Source organism: Oncorhynchus kisutch, linkage group LG24, assembly GCF_002021735.2.
Source record: "Oncorhynchus kisutch isolate 150728-3 linkage group LG24, Okis_V2, whole genome shotgun sequence".
Lineage (NCBI taxonomy): Eukaryota > Metazoa > Chordata > Actinopteri > Salmoniformes > Salmonidae > Oncorhynchus > Oncorhynchus kisutch.
In genome coordinates, this window is record NC_034197.2 from 6393330 (window position 1) to 6416490 (window position 23161).

At 44.3% G+C, this 23161-nt stretch overlaps 1 protein-coding gene across 6 annotated transcripts in view; it reads right to left on the bottom strand.

Annotated features, from left to right (window-relative positions):
* tns2a (tensin 2a) overlaps positions 1–23161 on the bottom strand; it is a 53166-nt gene that overhangs the window by 11951 nt on the left and 18054 nt on the right. For 5 of the 6 annotated variants that reach the window (XM_031804133.1, XM_020459088.2, XM_031804134.1 and 2 more), the window contains exons 4-19: positions 17124–17159; positions 16812–16853; positions 16647–16696; positions 16008–16191; positions 6949–6999; positions 6716–6838; positions 6309–6373; positions 5990–6073; positions 5777–5889; positions 5354–5414; positions 5134–5209; positions 4845–4974; positions 4377–4442; positions 4118–4234; positions 1501–3030; positions 1214–1376 (exon numbers count right to left, since the gene is read on the bottom strand). In XM_031804133.1, coding sequence (XP_031659993.1) covers positions 1214–1376; positions 1501–3030; positions 4118–4234; positions 4377–4442; positions 4845–4974; positions 5134–5209; positions 5354–5414; positions 5777–5889; positions 5990–6073; positions 6309–6373; positions 6716–6838; positions 6949–6999; positions 16008–16169 — 2741 coding nt within the window. In that variant the 5' untranslated portion in view covers positions 16170–16191; positions 16647–16696; positions 16812–16853; positions 17124–17159. The remainder of the gene's footprint in view (positions 1–1213; positions 1377–1500; positions 3031–4117; positions 4235–4376; positions 4443–4844; positions 4975–5133; positions 5210–5353; positions 5415–5776; positions 5890–5989; positions 6074–6308; positions 6374–6715; positions 6839–6948; positions 7000–16007; positions 16192–16646; positions 16697–16811; positions 16854–17123; positions 17160–23161) is intronic. The other variant, XM_031804132.1, reaches the window with a different exon arrangement.

The following is a 23161-nucleotide window of genomic DNA, read 5'->3' on the forward strand; positions in this document are numbered from 1 at the left end:
GCTGGACCAGGCAGGACTGGAAAAAAGTGCTCTTCACTGACGAGTCACAGTTTTGTCTCACCAGGGGTGATGGTCGGATTCGCGTTTATCATCGAAGGAATGAGCGTTACACAGAGGCCTGTACTCTAGAGCGGGATCGATTTGGAGGTGGAGGGTCCGTCATGGTCTGGGGCGGTGTGTCACAGCATCATCGGACTGAGCTTGTTGTCATTGCAGGCAATCTCAACACTGTGCTTTACAGGGAAGACATCCTCCTCCCTCATGTGGCACCCTTCCTGCAGGCTCATCCCTCCAGCATGACAGCCACCAGCCATACTGTTCATTCTGTTCGTGATTTCCGGGAAGACAGGAATGTCAGTGTTCTGCCATGGCCAGCAGAGAGCCCAGATCTCAATCCCATTGAGCACGTCTGGGACCTGTTGGATCGGAGGGTGAGGGCTATGGCGATTTCCCCCCAGAAATGTCTGGGAACTTGCAGGTGCCTTGGTGGAAGAGTGGGATAAACACAGCAAGAACTGGCAAATCCATGAGGAGGAGATGCACTGCAGTACTTAATGCAGTTGGTGGCCACACCAGATACTGACTGTTAATTTTGATTTTGACCCCCCCCTTTGTTCAGGGACACATTATTCCATTTCTGTTAGTCACATGTCTGTGGAACTTGTTCGGTTTATGTCGCAGTTGTTGAATCTTGTAATGTTCATACAAACATTTACACATGTTAAGTTTGCTGAAAATAAACGCAGTTGACAGTGAGAGGACTTTTTCTTTTTTGCTGAGTTTATTTAGCCAGTAGTTCTGAAAGTAGCGCTTATAAGCCAAAAGTGGTCCCCGAAAATTGCTACTACATCACATATGTGCAGATATGTGCACCACGTCATTACTCGCTCTTCTGTATGTGCATCTTGCTAGCTGTCACTCAAATGGCGAGGGGCTAAAGCTCATTGGCTAGAACTCAAATTGCTAGGGGGCTGGCCCACGTGGGGGAAAATGTAGGGTAAATGGGGCAGCAGAGCTTTGAGAAAAACAGTTGCTTTCATGTCTAATTGAGGTAAAACAGTAATTACAGATTATGCATGTATGAACTGCACATTGACACATCCAGCCCAAAGTGGGAAATAAAAAAATACTTAGTAGTCAAGTTCTGGAGCATGTCTTCAATCGACACACACGACTGACATGTGACATGCAGATGTTAAAAAGAAGACAATACCTTTCTTGTGTGCGCAGAGGGCTGCTGGTATGAACAGGAGTGGGTGGCCCAGAGCGGTCATAAGGCGTGGAACACGGGACATGGACATCTCGATGCATCCTCTTGAAGGAACCCTGGGAGATGTGGTCTCTCCAACCCACATTCTCACTCATCCCCCTTCCATCTTATGGAAGACAGAGAAAATAGGGAATTATTTTATGTGACACCGAACTGACAATTGACCAATTATTTCCTACATTGGTTTAAATGTAATTTCATGAAATTGTTGTCAGTCGAGGTTGTCTCACCTGTCTGGCTGTCGGAGAGGTACTGCTGAGGGTGGGCTTCAGGGTGGTGGTCTGCTGGCCCTGTGGTGTGGCTGCAGGGGCCTGACAGGGTGGAAGGAGGGGGCAGAGGGGAGGTAGACTCAGACTGGTAGCCTGAGGCATAGCCCCTACTTTCAGAGGGGGAAGGCTGGTAGGGGGAGCAGGGGTAGGCCTGGTGGGGGGTCTGGTAGCCACTGCTGCTGCTGCTGTACTTCAGATCCAGGTGGGAGTGGGCGTGGGAGCGAGACGGCTCTGGGTACGCAGGGTGGCCTGACGGCAGGGGGTCAAAAGTGAAGGCAGGGAGCTCGTGTCCCTGGGGCCCATAGGAAGACACTGTGGCCCTCCTGTGCCAATAGTCTGCCTCTCTCTCTCTCTCCCATTGGAGTTCTGCCTCCCTGTCCCAATGCAGTGACATCTCCCTGCCTCTTCTCAGTCCCACTGCCTCCCTCTCCCAGTGCATCTCTACCCCCCTGGGCAGCTCAGACTCCCTCCCCCTCCTCAGCCCTGCTTCACGATGCTGCAGCTCTGCCTCTCTGTCCCAGTGGAAGCTCTCTCCTCGCTCCAGCCGCAGACCGCGGAAGGCTGAGTCCTCCCTCCTGATGAGGCAGTCCCGGCAGGGGCAGCCAGGGGGCGGCAGACCGTCCAGCAGCAGCATGTCGTGGTAGGGGCCGGAGGACTTGGTGTGGTGAGGGTGGTGATGGGTGTGTGAGGGAGGGTGATGGTATGGACCATAGTCATCACTTCTACAGAGCAGGCGCCCGGGAGGAAGGGTGTGGGATTGGGGGTGAGGGGTCAGCTCCTGGGATGGATAGGGGCACAGAGAGGGGTGATAAGAGGGTCCCTCAGAGCAGGAGCGGTGCAGGTAATGTGGCGGGCCCTGCTGGCGGTCCCACACCAGATCAGGGGGAGGCAGGGCCGGGTGAGGGTGCGGACTGTAGTGCTGGCACAGGTCCATGTGTGAGGGGGCGGTGGCAGGGTTAGCCGAGGGCGGTGCCCCAGGATGACCATTGGTGCCCGGGGCTCTGTCCAGGCAGTAGCTGTTGGGCATGAGGTGGAGTCGGTCACAACCGGGCTCGGCACAGTGCTGGGAGCGGTAGCCCACCCGGCAGGAACAGGAGCGGCCCAGCCTCAGGGTACCTGTACGCTCAGAGGGAGAGGACGAGTCCCCGTCATCCAGGATGGCAGTCTCCCTCTCCCTGTCCCGGTCGTCCCTTTCCCCCTCGATGCCCCCCAGCAGGCGCTCCAGCTCCTCCCTCTCCTGCCGAGTGGGGGGCGGGGGCCTTCTGGGCTCTTCTGGATGCTCTGGATGGGCCGTAGAGTGGGAAGAGTGGCCGGAGTGATTGAGAGAGTCAGAGCTAGGGGAGAGGAGCTGGTTCTGACTCGGCCTCTCCTCACTGGTGCCTGCTGGACTCCCATTGGTGGATGTCAGGGAGCCTGAACCTGGGCCTGAACGACGTTTCTTTATCTGGGCGTACAGACTGCCATCCACTGGACCCCTGGTGTGGGCTATGTCTGAGAGAGAGTAGAGATGTAACATACTGTACCTTCAGAGTACAGTATCGACAGTATAGCCATAAAGTAATTGCCCAGTGTTTCCATATTTCTATGAAATATGACCTATAATTATTTACGATATGAGTGAAATGGTTTTATTTCCAAATGGTTTAAATTATTATGTATCTTAAAGATCAGCTGTGTTGGAATGGTGGGTGTACCCCAACAACAAAATGGTGTGGCTGTATCTCAGTCATAAAACATATTCACAGAAGTAGGCCGCTGATTGGCCAGCTCATCCTCTAGACCGCTGATTGGCCAACTCATCCTCCTCATGGAGATGGCATCATGTTCTATGAGGAAATAGCAAGCATTTTTTAAACGGTCTGTTTGCGTACAGATGTTCCATTATATTATACAGATACTCCATTGGCCGCTCTAACAATACAAATAAATGTCTTAAAAAATGGTAGGCAGTCAGGAGGAGGCAATGTTAAGTAGGGTCCATTCTAGCCAATGAGAGGGCAGATAAATGTGTGACCAACCACAACAGTCCTTGCTATCCTGGATCCTTGGTATGTCCCTACCCCCCATTGAAGTTGATGTTTAAAATGGTTAAGGTACCAGTTAAGGTTAGGGGTTAGGGATTGGGACGTCCCAAGCATACTTCATAGCATTAACAAGCACAACTCTGATATAAAGATCTTTTTTTATTAAAGGTGCCCGGGATGTCACGTGCCCTACTTATATCAGTACACTCATCCGTACACTCACCTTACCTAAGCATTACAAAACTTCTATTCAATGAAATAAACCTCACGTAGCAAATAAGCCATTAAACATTTTTTGGGACCAAATTTGACACACCTTTCGGTGTGCAAAAAAATTGGTGGTGAAAGACAGATTTTGGGCCTACTTATCCCTCTCTGGCTTGAGATACAAGTTTGAAGCAGGGATTTTGAAGTGTAGAGGACAAGTCAACAACTATATTTGGATATGAGTTAATCAAATATTAACTTTTAAAAGTGACATTTTCACTGGGCAGTTACTTTAAGCTGTATGATTGAGATAGAGCCCACCAGAAATTCAGGGAGGCTTTCTCTACCTTCTAGACTGTCCTGGTAGCGCTGGTTGAAGTTCTCATAGGAGTCCCAGCGCACCACTGGGTCAGCTGTGTTGTAGTCCACTGTGACAGCAGGGTCATTCCTCTGGTACTCACGCCCTGAGGGGATAGTGTGTATATTAGACATATGATTAAGCACAAGCACATTAATACAAACTGCTATTGTGTTCACTGGTACAGTTACATTGTAAATTCTCCTGAAATGAGAGAGCTGAAGATGAGTCACATAGTAAGAACAAACCTTTGATCTTCTCTGGTCCAGATGAAAAGACAAACTCTACAGTTGCATCCGAGGGAAATCGTTCATCTGAGAAAAGAAATTACCACATCTATCGGGTGCGTTTGAATGTTTTCCTTTAGAGTGGCTTGGTTGGTTCAATTGGGCTAATTACTTCCACATAATCCCCTGGTGCTTTTACAATAAAGGCCACAACATTTCAGCTGGAAGTAATTTAACAGAAAGTAAAAACAGGGGAATTAGGAAATTAGTGTGTTCATTATACAATTAAGCAATGAACCCGGAGGGATTAATTTTGACACATCGGTTCTATATAGTAATTTCCACTTCTCTTAACCACCACAATGAACCAACAAGTTTTATTGTTCCACACTGGCTTAACCGTTACTGCCAAGAAGGCCTTGTATTGATAATAAACCCTTTCCATACATGTCTCAAGAAGCCCTCTTCCCAGACCCTCCCCCTCCATACCAGTACAGGCCTCATCCAGCTCCCCCTTGCCGAACCACAGCTGTGCCCCGTGGATGGTGCAGGTGTGGAACTGCAGTCTGAACACTGTGTCCCTCTCTGCACTCTGGGCCCGTCTGTGGTAACACTTCACCTGCAAGGGGAGACAGAGATGTGGGAAGGGAGCAGAACAACAGATGAGATGCAGGAGAGGAGAATCAATCTACTTTCTGAACAGGCATTGGCAAGGCAGTGACTTAACTTGAGAAACAGTGGAATAATCTGTCAGACTGTCTGTCTGACTCAGACTTACCATGATGTCTCCCTTCAGCAGCAATGCAGGCTCAATGGTCACACACAGTCTTCGGCCCCCGGAACCCTGCAAGTCACTGTGAACAACACACAACATATGAATACTCACGCCCTGAGGGGACAAGGAAAAAGTAAAGGCACATCCTGTCCAGTATGTTAGAGCTTTTCTGTCAGTTGTGTTGGTTAATAATACTGTAGGACATAAAGTGATGCAGACTCACTATATCCCTGAGGTGTAGACCAGCTGCATGGACTGGTAGATCTTCAGGAAGGGAAAGTAACCTGGGCAACGATAAAGAGAGGCGGTGTTCAGTGTTACACAGTGGAATGTGCTGACTGTCTCTCCCCCTGTCCTTTGTCATACGATTAAGGATAAACAGGCCAGTGTGTGGGTGGAGGGTGAACATGACCATGTGAAAACACTGTTGTCATTCACAGGGCCATATCTCAGAGCCTTGTGCAGAGACATGCACTCATAGACACACACACACACCTGGCACACATACATGCACGCACACACACCACAGTCTACTGTAAAACATAGACTCAAAACCGACTCAGCTCCCTGAGGTAGGAGAATGAGTGGTCTTATCTGAGGAGGTCAGTCAGTGAACAAATGCGTAGTGCCCATCGCATGGCCTCACCTCCTTCGCCCTGGAAGTTAGGGAGTGTGGGGATGAGGACCTGGTGGAGGAACAGTGGGTTGCTGTTCATCTTGATCGCCCCAGAGAGGAGCCCCCCAAAGTAGTAGATATACCTGAGAGAGGGGGGGGGGTTAGTAAGCCCACATCACTTCAGACAAAAAAATAAAAGATGGGGTTAGTGATACAGACAAAATGTCTGTAGATAGTCCTTACCTGTTTTGGGACGGTTGGAGGGAGGACGAGACTTTATCCTCACAGAACTTCCTCATGGCCAGTGTGCTAAGGGCCTGGTCTGCCCTGCTCAAACACAGAAACACAGAATTAAACCGACACACTGCACAAGAAGAATACATACTTCATAGAGAGAATTATACAACATTTACATAACATTCCCATTATGGGCTCTCTTAAGAGCCAGAAGTACATGAAGGCAGCAGGCTTGAGCCAATGAACAAGCCAGTTTCCATTACTACAGCCTTAAACCATGTTCAGCATGGAAACTGTGGCTTTGGATGCAGGACAGGACACTTACCCTGCAGAGATCTTGCTGTAGTGCATGTAGGCTGCAATAATCACTCCTGTCTTGCCCTTGTTGCCCTGGAAGAGGAAGATCCGTGCCATCAGGACATAAAGTACCAACTGTTTTTAGCCTAAGGCTTGAGGCATTAAACTGATTATTACTGCTGTAAAGATATGGACGTCACTACCCTTATAAGAACATTCTGACCACTAACTTCACAGCGATTTCAAAACTTCACAGTGAAAAGATACAAAGATGAGATTACATATTGCCCTTAAATATATCAAAGAGCTTCTGTAAAGTGAATGCAAGTCATCTGGGTAAATCCAGCATTCTGTTTTTTTTGTGTTTTCTTTAAAAGCCCCTAAAACAACAAAACTGGCTTTTAAAACCCAGTCAAAAGCAGGGCGAACCCTGACCTTGCAGTGCAAGACTACCACGTGCTGGGGGTCGGAGGTCAGCCAGGTCTCCATGGCCTTACACATGGCACAGATCTTGTCCAGGGGAGGGGCATGGAGGTCAGGCCACCCGAAGTCATGGACCTGAATGTCATGGGAAAATAGTGAGGAAGATAGGAAAAGTATGTTAATATAATAAGTCACAGAAAGTGGAACTGATACAGAATTGATACAGAAAATAAAAACATGTACACCTTTGGATTCATGCGGGTGATGTCATGGCGTCGTTCAGAGAGATTGAAGAGCTGAAAGCAAAATTCATATTTGAGATGAATGATGTGTGTACTCACGCTACACATATAAAAGCACATATTAGTATTTTATTAAGATCCCCATTAGCTGCTGCCAAAGCATCCGCTACTCTTCATGGGGTCCAAACAGGAACAAAACAACACATCACAACAAAACATTAGTCTACATCATAAATAAAACAATACATCACACAAGACATTGTGCACTGTACAAGTTTACACTGCTCCACCATTACACATCCACAATATAAAATGTACAATATTTCAACAATTCAATATTACAATTTGTGTGTGTGTGTCTGTGTGTGTGTCTCTTCACAGTCTGTGTGTGTGTGTCTGTGTGTGTGTCTCTTCACAGTCTGTGTGTGTGTGTCTGTGTGTGTGTGTGTCTCTTCACAGTCTGTGTGTGTGTGTCTGTGTGTGTGTGTGTCTCTTCACAGTCTGTGTGTGTGTGTGTGTCTGTGTGTGTGTCTCTTCACAGTCTGTGTGTGTGTGTCTGTGTGTGTGTGTGTCTCTTCACAGTCTGTGTGTGTGTGTCTGTGTGTGTGTGTGTCTGTGTGTGTGTGTCTGTGTGTGTGTGTGTCTCTTCACAGTCTGTGTGTGTGTGTGTGTCTGTGTGTGTGTCTCTTCACAGTCTGTGTGTGTGTGTCTGTGTGTGTGTGTCTGTGTGTGTGTGTGTCTGTGTGTGTGTGTGTCTCTTCACAGTCTGTGTGTGTGTGTGTGTGTCTGTGTGTGTGTCTCTTCACAGTCTGTGTGTGTGTGTCTGTGTGTGTGTGTGTGTCTGTGTGTCTGTGTGTGTCTGTGTGTGTGTCTCTTCACAGTCTGTGTTGTGCCGTGAGGTGTTGTTTTATCTGTTTTATTTATCTGATTTACTGTTAGCTTGAGTTACCTGATGTGGAAGAGAGTTCCATGTAGTCATGGCTCTATGTAATACTGTGCGTTTCCCAGCCTCAGTTCTGGACTGTGAAGAGAACCCATGTCTTGTGGGGTACGTATGGGTGTCTGAGCTGTGTTAGCTGTTTGAGCAGATAGTTCGGTGCTTTCAATACGTCAATAGCTCTCACGAAGACAAGAAGTGATGCAGTCAATCTCTCCTCTACTTTGAGCCAGGAGAGATTGACCTGCATGTTCATGATATTAGCCCTCCGTGTACATTTAAGGGCCAGCTGTGCTGCTCTGTTCTGGGCCAACTGTAATTAGCCTATGTCCTTCTTTGCAGCACTTGACCATATAACTGGGCAGTAGTCCAGGTATGATAAAACTAGGGCCTGTAGGACTTGTTTGGTTGATTGTGATGCCAAGAAAGCAAAGCAGTGCTATATCACTGACAGACCTCTCCCCATTTTAGCAACCGTTCCATCAATATGTTTTGACCATGTCAGTTTACAGTATAGGGTTAAACCAAGCAGTTTAGTCTCCTCAACATGTTCAATTGCCACATTTTTAATATCAGTATTTAGATGAGGTTTACGGTTTAGCGAGTGATTTGTCCCAAATACAATGCTTTTAGTTTTTGATATATTTAGGACTAACTTATTACCAGCCACTCGTTCTAAAACTGACTGCAGCTCTTTGTTAAGGGTTGCAGCGATTTCACTTGCTGTGGTAGCTGATGTGTATAACATTGAGTCATCAGCATACATACAGTAGCACAGGCTTTGCTCAAGGCTAGAAAACAGTGAAGGATCAAGACAGCTGCCTTGAGGTATACCACACTACCTGGTTTAGGTTAGAAAGGATTCCATTAAAGAAAACCCTCTGTGTTCTATTAGACAGGTTCAAGATATGGCAGAGGATGTAAAGCCATGACACATATGTATTTTCAGCATCAGACTATGATTGATAATGTCAAAAACAAAACAGCTCCCACAATCTTTTTATTATCAATTTCTTTCAACCAACCAATCATCAGTCATTTATGTCAGTGCTGTACATGTTGAGTGCCCTTCCCTATAAGCAGGCTGGAAGTCTGTTGTTAATTTGTTTACTGTGAAATAGCATTGTATCTGGTCAAACACCAGTCGGTAGCAGGCTGATTGGTCAGCTGTTTGATTCAGTAAAGGGTGCTTTGCTATTCTTGGATAATGGAATGACTTTTGCTTCCCTCCAGGCCTGAGGTCACACAATTTACTGTAGGCTTAGATTGAAGAGATTGCAAATAGGAGTGGAGATATAGTCGGCTACTATCCTTAGTAATTTTCCATGCTCGTCAGTACCAGGTGGTTTGTCATTATTGATAGACAGCAATAATTTTTTCACGTTTTCCACACTTACAGAATTCAAAATTACATTGCTTGTCTTTCATTATTTGGTCAGTTATGATTGGATATGAATGTTCAGAGTTTTTTGTTGGCATGTCATGCTTAAGTGTTCTAATCTCGCCAATGAAAAAGTAATTAAAGTTGTTGGCAGTATCAGAGGGTTTTGTGATAAATGAGCCATCTGATTCAGTGGATGGAGATGAGTTTGCCTTTTTGCCCACTTGATTCAGCTGCCCTGCACTCCGGGTAGTCGAAGTGCTCCCATTTTGAACCATTCGATGTGTCTGAATGAACAAACTCCCCCCTACCCAGCAGGCAAAGACAGCAAATCAAGTGCACCTAGAGGCCTACCGCTGGCCAATCAGATAGCTCAGATCACTGTGTCTGCAGCTTCCATGAGCCCACAGCAAAGTTTATAGTCAACTACCGTGTGAGATAAAACATTAAAAAAATTAAACCATGACAAGAGAGAGGCTGTCAATGAATACAGCAAAGAGCTGCTGTTTTTATGAGTGAGTTCATGTATCGATAGACTTGCGTCGTTATTAAAACCTCTTGGTGTTAGGGAGCAGTATTTTCATTTTTGGAGAAAAAAACGTTCCCGTTTTAAACGGGATATTTTGTCAGGAAAAGATGCTAGAATATGCATATAATTCACAGCTTTGGATAGAAAACACTCTAACGTTTCCAAAACTGTAAAGATATTGTCTGTGAGTATAACAGAACTGATGTTGCAGGCAAAAGCCTGAAAATAATCCAATCTGGAAGTGCCCCAGGTTTTGAAAGCGCTGCGTTCCAATGACACCCTATTCAGCTGTGAATGTACCATCAATGAGCTTACGCTTTCTACGTATTCCCCAAGGTGTCTACAGCATTGTGACATAGTTTTACGCATTTCTGTTGAAGAATAGCCATAGGCGGCCACATTGCGTAAGTGGTCACATGGTGGCTCCGAGAGAGATTCTCGCGTAAAATACAGAGGTAGCCATTACTCCAATCGGTCCTAGTGAAAAACAAATTGTCCCGACGGATATATTATCAAATAGATATTAGAAAAACACCTTGAGGATGGATTCTAAACAACGTTTGCCATGTTTCTGTCGATATTATGGAGCTAATTTGGAATATTTTTCGGCGTTATGGTGACCGCGATTTCCGGGCGATTTCTCAGCCAAACGTGAAGAACAAACGGAACTATTTCACCTATAAAACTAATATTTTGGGAAAAAATGAACTTTGGCTGTCTACCTGGGAGTCTCGTGAGTGAAAACATCCGAAGTTCATCAAAGGTAAACGATTTAATTTGATTGCTTTTCTGATTTCCGTGACAAGGTTGCCTGCTGCTAGCGAGGCATAATGCTAGGCTATGATAAACTTACACAAATGCTTGTCTAGAGCATATTTTGAAAATCTGAGATGACAGGGTGATTAACAAAAGGCTAAGCTGTGTTCCAATATATTTCACTTGTGATTTTCATGAATAGGAATATTTTCTAGGAAGATTTATGTCCGTTGCGTTATGCTAATTAGTGTCAGATGATGACAACGGTCCCATTCATGAGATGGGGTGTCACTACAGGTTAATGGCTTGTGTCTTTCTAATATCGAGGAGTATTTCACATTCTCTGGTCATACGAGTAACAACATGAATTGGTGCATGAGTCTCTCTCTCTCTCTAGGAGAATATGTGTGTGATGTTAGACAAGGTCTCTGATGCTAAGAGATAAATGTATTTTCTAGGTGACTTGAACATTGAACTAGTTGTCCTCTCAAGAGGAAGCTTCTTACTGTGACTAATGCATGTAACATGAACCATGTTATCACTCAACTGTACTCCAATAGTGTTGGATCTGTGACATCCTCTTGTATTGATCATATCTTCACTAATGCTGCAGTACTTTGCTCCAAAGCAATATCAGTTCCCATTGGCTGTAGTGATCATAAGATTGTGGCAATAACAAGGAAAGCAAAAGTACCAAAGGCAGGGCCTAAAGTTATTCATAAGAAATCATACAAAATGTTTTCTCAGAACGTTTGTCGAAGATGTTGGTCTGATGTGTATAAGGAGGTGAATCCAGATGCAGCACTTTGAGTTTTTGCACAATTATTCTTGCAAATTGTTGACAAACATTCACCTGTTAAGAAACTATCTGTGAAAACTGTTAGAGCCCCTGAATAAATGACTAAAATGCAATGTAAATGTAAAAAGGAAAGTTGTTTCAATTTCAATTTATTTTCGAAAAGGCCCTAAATAATTTTGTATCAGGACTGTTGAAAAGTATTTAGTATTTTGAAAATACATTAGTTTAGTTTAGGCCAGTGAAATACAAATGACAAACACTAAAAAGTAACAGAAATACTGCCCATCTCTGTGTGTATTGAATATACAATATTGAAAGAGAAGAACTGCTGTTTTGAATTTGGTCAAGTTTGTGTGGAAGAGGTGGAAAAACAATTGCCATCCATCAATAATGATAAGCCACCAGCTAAAATGACTATGTATGTTGATGATTGCACACTCTACACATCAGCACCTACAGCTAGTGAGCTCACTGAAACTCTTAGCAAGGAGTCACAGTCAGTGTCAGAATGGGTAATTAACAATAAACTGGTCGGAAATACAGTGCATTCGGGAAGTATTCAGTGCACTCATCAATCTAGATACAATACCCCATAATGACAAAGTGAAAACAGGTTTTTAGACATTTTATCAAATTTATTTTAAAAAACAAACAGAAAATACTTTATTTACATAAGTATTCAGACCCTATACTCAGTATTTTATTGAAGCACCTTTGGCTGCGATTACAGACTTGAGTCTTCTTGGGTATGAAGCTACAAGCTTGGCAAACCTGTATTTGGAGAGTTTCTCTTCTCTGCAGATCCTCTCAAGCTCTTTCAGGTTATAGGGGAGCGTCGCTGCACAGCTATTTTCAGGTCTCTCCAGAGATGTTCGATCGGGTTCAAGTCTGGGCTCTGGCTGGGACACTCAAGGACATTCAGAGACTTGTCCCGAAGCCACCTCTGCATTGTTTTGGCTGTGTGCTTAGGGTCGTTGTCCTGTTGGAAGGTGAACCGTTACCCCAGTCTGAGGTCCATAGCATTCTGGAGCAGGTTTTCATCAAGGCTCTCTGTACTTTGCTCCGTTCATCTTTCCCTCTATCCTGATTAGTCTCCCATTCCCTGCTGCTGAAAAACATCCCCATAGCATGATGCTGCCACACCATGCTTTATCGTAGGGATAGTGTCAGGTTTCCTCCAGATGTGACGCTTGGCATTCAGGACAAAGGGTTCAATCTTGGTTTCATCAGACCAAAGAATCTTATTTCTCATGGTCTGAGAGTCCTTCAGGTGCCTTTTGGCAAATGGGCTGTCATGTGTCTTTTACTGAGGAGTGGCCCTTCTCCCCCAATTGCTCAATTTGGCCGGGCGGTCAGCTCTAGGAAGAGTCTTGGCGGTTCAAAACTTTTTTTACGTTTCTGTTATGTATACAGTTGAAGTCGGAAGTTTACATACACCTTAGCCAAATACATTTAAACTCCGTTTTTCACAATTCCTGACATTTAATCCTAGTAGGAATTCCATGTCTAAGGTCAGTTAGGATCACCACTTTATTTTAAGAATGTGAAATGTCAGAATAATAGTAGAGAATTGTTTTTATTTTTTTTAATTTCATCACATTCCCAGTGGGTCAGAAGTTTACATACACTCAATTAGTATTTGGTAGCATTGCCTTCAACTTCTTGGATATAGGGGGCGCTCTTTTAATTTATGGATAAAAAAACGTGCCCGTTTTAAGTGCAATATTTTGTCACGAAAAGATGCTCAACTATGCATATAATTGGCAGTTTTGGAAAGAAAATACTCTAACGTTTCCAAAACTGCAAAGATATTATCTGTGAGTGCCACAGAACTCATGCTACAGGCGAAACCAAGATAAAACTTCAACCAGGAAATGGGCAGAATTTTTGAGGCTCTGTTTTCCATTGTCTCCTTATATGGCTGTGAATGCGCAGGGAATGAGCCTGCCCTTTCTATCGTTTCTCCAAGGTGTCTGCAGCATTGTGACGTATTTGTAGGCATATCATTGGAAGATTGGCCATAAGAGACTACATTTACCAGGGGTCCGCCCGGTGTCCTTTGTCTAAATTGGTGCGTAATCTACAAGCTGCACGCAGTCATCCAGTGATTGAGAGGAGAGAGGAGGCTTTCAACGAACGATATATCATGAAGAGATATGTGAAAAACACCTTGAGGATTGATTCTAAACAACGTTTACCATGTTTCAGTCGATATTATGGAGTTAATTTGGAAAAAGGTTCGGCGTTTTGATGACTGATTTTTCGTTTTTTTTTTGGTAGCCAAACGTGACGCACCAAACGGAGCGATTTCTCCTAAACAAATAATCTTTCAGGAAAAACGGAGCATTTGCTATCTAACTGAGAGTCTCCTCATTGAAAACATCTGAAGTTCTTCATAGGTAAATTATTTTATTTGAATGATTTTCTGGTTTTTGTGAAAATGTTGCCTGCTGATGCTAACGCTAAATGCTATGCTAGCTGCGCTAGCTGTTACACAAATGCTTGTTTTGCTATGGTTGAGAAGCATATTTAGAAAATCTGAGATGACAGTGTTGTTAACAAAAGGCTAAGCTTGAGAGCTAGCATATAAATTTAATTTGCGATTTTCATGAATAGTTAATGTTGTGTTATGGTAATGAGCTTGAGGCTGTATTCACGATCCCGGATCCGGGATGGCTCGACGCAAGAAGTAAAATTGTTTAACTTGGGTCAAACATTTCAGGTAGCCTTCCACAAGCGTCCCACAATAAGTTGGGTGAATTTTGGCCCATTCCTCCTGACAGAGCTGGTGTAACTGAGTCAGGTTTGTAAAGCCCTCTTGCTCGCACACACATTTAAGTTCTGCCAACACATTTTCTATAGGATTGAGGTCAAGGCTTGTGATGGCCACTCCAATACCTTGATTTTGTTGTCCTTAAGCCATTTTGCTACAACTTTGGAAGTATGCTTGGGGTCATTGTCCATTCGGAAGACCCAATTGCGACCAAGCTTTAACTTCCTGACGGATGTCTTGAGATGTTGCTTCAATATAGCCACATAATTTTCTTTCCTCATGATGCCATCTATTTTGTGAAGTGTACCAGTCCCTCCTGCAGCAAAGCAACCACACAGCATGATGCTGCCACCCCCGTGCTCCTCTTTTGGGATGATGTTCTTGCAAGCCTCCCCCTTTTTTTATTTTTTTTATGGCGGTTTTGGAGCAGTGGCTTCTTCCCTTTTCAGGTTATGTCAATATAGGTCCAGCAGCTTCACAAGGTCCAATCTCTAGTTGACAGAATGCTTCTCCTTCCTGAGCGGTAAGACAGCTGCATGGTCCCATGGTGTTTATACTTGCGTACTATTGTTTGTACAGATGAATGTAGTACCTTCAGGCCTTTGGAAATTGCTCCCAAGGATGAACCAGACGAGGTCTAAAATTTTTTCTGAGGTCTTGGCTGATTTCTTTTGATTTTCCCATGATGTCAAGCAAAAAGGCACTGAGTTTGAAGGTAGGCCTTGAAATACATCCACAGGTACACCTCCAATTGACTAAAATGATGTCAATTAGCCTATCAGAAGCTTCTAAAGCCATCATTTTCAGGAATTGTCCAAGCTGTTTAAAGGCACAGTCAAATAAGTGTATGTAAACTTCTGACCCCCTGGATTTGTGATACAGTGAAATAATCTGTCTGTAAACAATTGTTGGAAAAATGACTTGTGTCATGCACAAAGTAGATGTCCTCACCGACTTGCCAGAACTATAGTTTGTTAAAAAGACATTTGTGGAGTGGTTGAAAAACAAGTTTTAATGACTCCAACCTAAGTGTATGTTAACTTCCGACTTTACATTTTCAAAAATGTCTAAAAACCTGTTTTTGCTTTGCCATTATGGGGTATTGTGTATAGATTGATGAGTGAAAAAATGGATTTTAATCCATTTTATAATTAGGCTGTAAAGTAACAAAATGTGGAAAAAGTCAAGGGGTCTGAATACTTTCCGAATGCCCTGTATTAACATTCTGATTATATATCATTTTTAAATGGTCTGAGAAGAACAACAATGGCAGGGCAATTCAAGAATAACCAATATGTAGTGATAATGTATTGAGCCTACTGCACAAACCTCATTGCTACAGTACTGTTTTGAGTAGGTTCATGTTGCATGGGCTTACAGATTTTAAGTCATGTTAAAAAAAAAGAAATCTGCCTCCATTTTGATTCAGAAAGTGATCTCCGCTCAGAAAAGGTTTGACCACTTTTTTACAGAAATATGATTCTGAATACATAAAGGACACCTCCCACATTGGCATTCCTATCTCTTTTATAGATGTTATAACCATGTATTTCTACCACTGTATCATCAAAGGAATTATCTAAGTGAGTTTCTGAGATAGCCAGTATATGAATGTTATCTGATGTTAGTAAGTTATTGATTTCATGAACCTTGTTTCTCAGGCTACATATGTTCATGTGGGCTATTTTTTAACCTTTTCTGGGTTGCTTTTCTGGGTGGCTATGAAAGCACATATGAAAGCATCACTGAGTGTATGGCTACATTCCAAAATCCATACCAGCCTACCACTTATAATACATGCCCAACACAATCCTTAATTTGGAGTGGTATGATAGTAGATATTTGAACCCAGCCCATGTCGACAGCGGCAGGATATAATGTACTCACCAGGAACTTGTCCTGGTGCTTGGACCTGAGCATGGCAGTCACCTCCTTGAGGTTGAGACGGTAGCGCTGCTCGTCCAGCAGAGGGGGGAAGAACACGGAGATGATCCTCTCAGTGATGTAGGTCAGGTCAAAGTCATAGTGGCCCTCCATGACTCTTTCCATCACACGGTCCACACTGAAACTCCTGACCAGAGGGAAAACGCAAGGGGTTATGAGGTGGTCTACAGATGGATGTTGTGTTACTCCATTGAGCTCTAAAACAGAAACACTGAAACCTTTCATTTACAGCCTCCCTTACATTACTCAGCGTTTCCCAAACTAGGGGTCGCGACCCCATGTGGTGTTGCCTGATTTGACAATGGGGTTGAGAGAAAAACAGGAGGAAGTGTAGTTGGATAATGAGAGGAGGTGTAGAATGACAAATAAAAAGAGGGAATGAAGGAGGAGTGATAAAAAGAGAGAGACTGGGAAAGAGAAGAAGAGAATGAAGAGGAGATAGGAGGAGTCAGTGTGAAATCCTCCTTTTAATCATCCAGTACGTCCTCCTTTTCATCATCCTCCTCTTCCTTCTCCTCCTCCTCCATAGAGAGACATGTTAAATAATGAATTTAATTAGGTTATCATAGGGAGCTGTGTTACCTGGGGAGGGTGGTCCTCTGTTTGGTGTAAGTCAGAGACTTTGTGGAACCCTGAAGACAGAGAGAAATTAAATTAGAACCATTTCTCACACTCATGAGAAGAACAGCATGAACATTCACTTGTGGAGGGGTAGTGAGAAAAATGTGTCTGGAAAAGTCTTCTCACCAGGTGTTGGACGTGTCGGGATGGAGCTGTCCCTCTGCGCTGCTGTAGGCAACAAGGGGAGATATATGGTGATTCAACAAACAGGCTTCCTTCCTGAAGGCCCACCTATACTACTTATTGTAGCAACCTGACTTCTAGACAACACTCTCATCCAAGAACAAACCAAGCCCACTCTACTAGCCAAGGAAAAGAGGGGCATCTGCCATTTTCCAACAGCACTGCAGATTTATGGATGCCTACAGCTTGTTGTTTATCATAAAGTGAAGGAATGAAGGACTATTTAAAGAGTGAGAGACAGAGGGGTCAACTTACCAGATCAGATGGAGCTGGGATGCATGCTGTGGTCACCTGAAACAGAACAACAGACCATTTTTCCAACGAGAAACATGATCGAACCAAAACATACAGTCAAACATACACATTACACGTTCCGAGTCTATCCGCTTAGTCTCGCTTTCCGCTGTCTGTTTTTTTTTCTTCTTGTATTTTTCTCCAGGAAAGAAGGAAGGGAGTGGTGAGGCTGGCGAGGCCGGGGAAGATGGGCCAGAGGAAATGCTCCCTCAGACAGACGGAGAGATAAAGAAAGAGAGAAAAACACATCTAAGCCAGATACGAGAGCCCTGTCATCCCATGTAGACATGATTACAGTAGAAATACCAGGACAAGGGAAGTATGGTATGCAAGTCTCAACATTCTCTGGGGGCGCTTGGTGGGACGTTCTGAGAAAAACCAGAGGTTGCATAATTTATCTTGCTAACCCACTACATTTTGGTGTCACTCACACAATGGCACAGTTGGTAGCCAGGGAGCATGTGCACATAATCATGTTGGTCATGTTCACACTGATTCATATATAAACACAACGCACTACAAAGTACAACTAATATGCTGGTGAAAAGCATTTATTAGAAACATTTGCTTTGACAACACTACAGTCTTTGCTGTCTCGTACGCACTCAGGCACGCATGCACACACACACAATGTAATTTCCCATGTGCAATGGTCTGTTGATCGTGAACCCAGACCTATGTTCCGGAGCAAGTGGAAGGAAGCACTGGTAGATTTGAGGTAGGGTTGAGGACCACAGTCATGCTTACGTAAAGGCCAAGCACACTGCAGGCCAGAGTATGTCCTAGCATTTCCACTCCCCAACCCTGTTACGCTTGTTTGTTTGGACACAGGAAAGGGCAAAGGCTTGTATATCTCATTGTGTACAGAGGGAAGTTACAGACCCCTTGGGTGGGAGTATGTTTGTGTTTGAGTGTGTGTGAGCCAGATATAGCTAGTGTGCTTGTGTGCATTTCTAAGAAAATGTGTGGGCCTCAAACCTCTCCTCCTCATACAGTAGGTGGCTATAGGCTATAGGTGGTGTCAACACAGAGCTTGTTTCTGATTGATTACAATAAAGTTCATGGAACCACCACTGCTTTATTCTGCCAAGCAGTGGAACAATTCGTCCCCATGACGGATAATACTTCTGTTCTCTAAGAATCATTGCAGATCTTATCTTCTGTCCTGACTGCCAGTTGGGCTTGTGAAACTGCGACCACATAACTATGAAAACAATAACAAGAACCATGTTAAAAGGATGCATTTAGGGTACTGCTGCTAACACAAGAACAATGTGGCATTGCATTGTTTGCTGTTTGGGGTTTTAGGCTGGGTTTCTGTATAGCATGTTGTGACATCTGCTGATGTAAAAAAGGGCTTTATAAATACATTTGATTGATTGATTGATTGATGGCCAGAAGGTGAACCAGACAGCACACTGTCCACTCTCTTTCTGTCCAACTGTCCCTCTCCTCTGCCTCTAATCAATTCTCTCCGGCCACATCCTCTCTTTCCTTCGTTCTCTTCCAAACTGACTCTCTCCCTCTAACATTTTATTTCTCTAATAATCCCTCTATCCAGCGTTCTCCCTCCCTCCTCTCTTTTCCCCTCTCACTCCCTATCAAACTTTCCCTCTCTCCAGCAGCATTCACCCTCTCTCTCTCTCTCCTGGCCTGCTGTCCTCCCCTCTCAGAGCGAGCGATGGGGCCTGCAGCAGGGGAGCATTACGCCAGAACAAACACACCAGATTCCATCTCCTGGGCCAACACTTACGCACGCGCTTCCTGCAAATGCTCTCCCCCTCCCCTCCCCTCTCCCTCACTCCTGCTCTCCCTCCATGTACCTCTCCCACTATATCACTCTCCAAACAGGCCCAGCTGGTAAGGCTCATGGTGCTAACCCTCTCTGCCTCTTCTAGATGGGCCACTGGTTCAACCAATGTCCTTGATCCATTAAAGCCAGGGACCATGGCTAATGCACTCACTGTGAATGCATCTCTTCAGTGCTATGCAAGACTAGCTATGGGAGAGAGAACTGATGATGAGGTAGCCCTACTGGTATGTTATACGTATGAGTAAGTGAGTGTGTGGGTATAGGGGAAATCCTAGGGTGCATAAGAGAACAATGGGGTCTGCTTCATGCCCACTGACACCGAAAGGTGTTTTTGTAAGTGGAGTACAGGGTAAATAGACTGGATAACAGGGGAGGTGACAGGGAGGAGTAATGGGGATACGGACATCATGTAAACAATATCATTAGTGAGCAGAACTGGGGCCAATTGGACTTCATCAACTTTGATTCTGCCCCACCCCAATGATAATTCATTCAGCCTTTCTCTGTCAAGTCCGATTCATGTTTTGTTCAAGAGTTGAGTCTCTCAACAGTCTCTTTTATTCCATCAAGCCTATCACTAAACAGAATTCAAAAACAGTTTTTGAAAACTGAAAATGAGCATGCTAAGGCTCATGGAAACTTCACTGGATTTGTACACTTTGTATCCGCCATAACTCTGTGGTAACCCTGTTCCACATTGAGTCACAAAACCTCATGACATATCAAAACAGACTGCGGTCTAATAGAGTGGTGATTGAAACCCACATGGCAGGAATTTCACAACAATATTCTGGTTGTCTAATCACCAGCCCCAACCATCTGGTTCTTCTCAGCTTTCAATTAGCATAGGAGAAAATCACACACAGAAATGGCATTTCTATGACTTCACTGACATGGTATGCACAAAGAGTGTACAAAACATTAGGAACACCTCAGAAAAGCCTCAATTCATCGGGTATGGTGTCGAAAGCGTTCCACTGGGATGGTCCCCCGTGTTGACTCCAATGTTTCCCACAGTTGTGTCAAGTTGGTTGGCTGTTGCGTGTGAAAAACAGCAGTGTTGCAGTTCCTGTCACACTCACTGGCATCTACTACCATACCCCGTTCAAAGGGAGTTACATTTTTTTGTCTTGCCCATTCCGCCTCTGAATGGCAAACATACACAATCCATGTCTCAATTTTCTCAAAGCATACAAATCCTCCTTAACCTGTCTCCTTCCCTTCATCTACACTGATTGAAGTGGATTTAACAAGTGACATCAATAAGGGATCATACCTTTCACCTGGATTCACCTGTCTAGTCTATGTCATGGAAAGAGCACACTCAGTGTATTTGTCCTTTGTCTTACTGTAACCAATTGTTGTCTTGACATAGCATTTGTCCAACTGCTTCCCCTGTGGGACAGCCAATCAGAGGGCAGTGATGAAAGGGAAGCCAATCAGAATTGAAAGCTGATGCCAGATAGCCTTGTGCTTTCATCACAAAACTGTATTTTCAGAGGGCTGGTGATGTCATAGTGCCCAACAGGCATAAGGCTGGTTAGTGTCCCTCAGACAGCTGTCCATTCTCATAGAACCTCCTGATATAGAAGATAGTGGGGTGTGACTAAGGTCAAAGGTTCAAGTCCCAGTGGAGGTACCTGACTGTATATCTCTGAGCTAGGTTTCATTATTCAAACACCCCATCCCCAACCCCCATTCAATAATTTTTACTACGCTGGTATGAGGAGTCTGAAGCAGACCTAATGCCCCTTAATCATTGCACGGTGTGCTGTCTCTGAAAGTCCCTGAAAGTGAATCATGCGAGAAAACCAGCTAACGTTGGGGGCCTCGAAAGCCAGGACTGGGATACACTGCTGTAGGGAATGATCTCTTTATCCATCTGGCCTAAACTCTGTCCATTATATTTGTCTCCCTCTCTATCTTTCTTCCTCTCTCTTTCCCTAATTCCTTCCCTTTCTCATTCTCTCTTCCTCGCTCTCTTACTTCGTCTCTTTCTCCCTCTCTTTACTTTTTCCTTCATTTCCCCCCTCTTTTCTCATCTCTCTTTCTCTTCATCTCTCTGTATCTCCCGCTCCCTATCACTCTCTCTCGCTCGCTCCATGTCTCTCACCAAACAGCTGAGGGTGGGTACAGAACAGAACAGAACAGATAGGACAGAGGTCACATGTGTCCCTTTGGTATCTGTAATTACTGTGTGGGACTCCCAGTCATAGAGCCAGAGTCAACAGTGACCACAACAACCCCCCTCCTCTCCTCCTCCCCCCCGCCTCCTCCAAGTGCAAGAAGTATTCAAAGAGCAATGCTGGACAAAAATAAACAGTGGTAAATAAACAGATTCGAAAAAGTCAGCAAGGCGAGATTGTGAGAGATCAACACTGGAAAAATCCCCTGTGAACTAACCAACATGAGCCATTTTTATATCGTGTCTAAATGGTTTCCTCTTCCTCCCTGTTCTCTCTGTTGTTTAAAATGGGTTCATCCTGACCATTCTAGCTAGAGCTAGTCTCTTTTCTGTCCCACTAATATTGCTGAAATCTGAACAGATACATTCCTCAGATGGCGATGTCTCTTTCTCTAGTTCTAAGATAAATGTTTTGTGGTAAGGAGTCATTGCCCCATGTACACAGCAACAAACTGTGTACAAATCAATGCATGTATGTATCTACAAATGGCAATAACCTGGATGTAATGACTACTGAATATGACACCAAACACATTACTATGGTCTGCCCTGTAGTGGAGAAAGTGGAAAGACATTCTTGAGATGATAGGGAGACTTTGCAGCCTTCAGCGTTGTGCAGTCAGAATAGAGCAAAACAGTGGCCAATTAGCCTGGCTTATTTCCCCTCTACCAAAGGTCATCTGGCAGAGTCCCAGACCTGTTAAGCCAACTGTCACGCTTATGGTTTTAACGCTGATCAGCATCACACTGACTCACTCACTAGTCTGCCCACATTCACAACAAGCCACGCTATCTACCCCGGCAATTACCATGACTCTGTGACGGGGTGGCGACTCAGAGTCCCTAACGATGATGATGAGACACATTCATTCTATTTCTATTCTACACTTCCTGTAGTACATTTCTATATAAACGAATTAAAAGATAAATATATAACAACTGGATTTTAATAAGATTATTTACCAGTGACACATCCCTAGTAATGATTACCAGGAAGATTTTTTCTGTTATCATGAGCTCGGGTCTGACAGGAAATAGAAGATGAGCAAAGAGGATGCTGGGTCAGCTCTGTGTTGTTGACAGGGTTAGAAAAACAGTAGAGGTTAACCGGATCTACAGGCCTTCCTCTTACAGTTGTCTGCTGTCCCTTCACCACTTCCTATCTACACTACTGTGCCCCCCCCCCCCCCACACACACACCTTAAACTGATTTCCCGTAAATTACAACCAATATCCAGCTGGGCGGGAGTTGCTATTCCTCCCGAAATAGCGGAAATGTCTATTCCTGCCTTATTGGGTAGCTCATCATGGGCAACATTCCCTGACCCTTAATCCTGGACACCCTCCCCTACCCCTGGTCCCCCTTCGCTCCCTGTGGACCACATGTTCCACTCCAGCTCACAGATAAGGAGGAACTGTTCTCTCTACAGAGAACAAGCAGAAATTAAACACTGTTTTGGCATATTGATGTATTTTTGACGTGGGATCGCTCATGAAAGACAAGAGATGAGCCAGCTGTAGGTTGTTGACGTCGTGGTTGGATAACCGCAACTCCACAAGACAAGTACAAGAGTAGAAGCCATAGGGAGAAGCACACAGACGATTCTTTTTTCTAGTCCCCCTCTTTTCCAGGAAATGCTTTATTCTGGGAAGAGGAGACCAGGGGTTTTTCCCAAGGGAGCATTGACAGTAACTTACGGGACAGTTTGTCACCAGGCTCATGGCAACACTGTCTGTAAAAGGTTGTAAATTCAGTCATAATGAGAGCACAATGGTTCACAGATGGCTAGTGAATTAGGATGTCTCCAGATGCATGGTAGAAACTACGTGACTTAAACTCTTAAATGAGGAACTGAGTTGTTACATAGCCTACTCAGACATTTAGGCTTAACGTGAAGATCAGCCAAAGGTCTTGTTCAGAGGTGGAAGTAACAAATTACAAATACTCTTGTTACTGTAATTGAGTTGCTTTTCCAAGTAGTTACTTTTTTTGTGTATTTT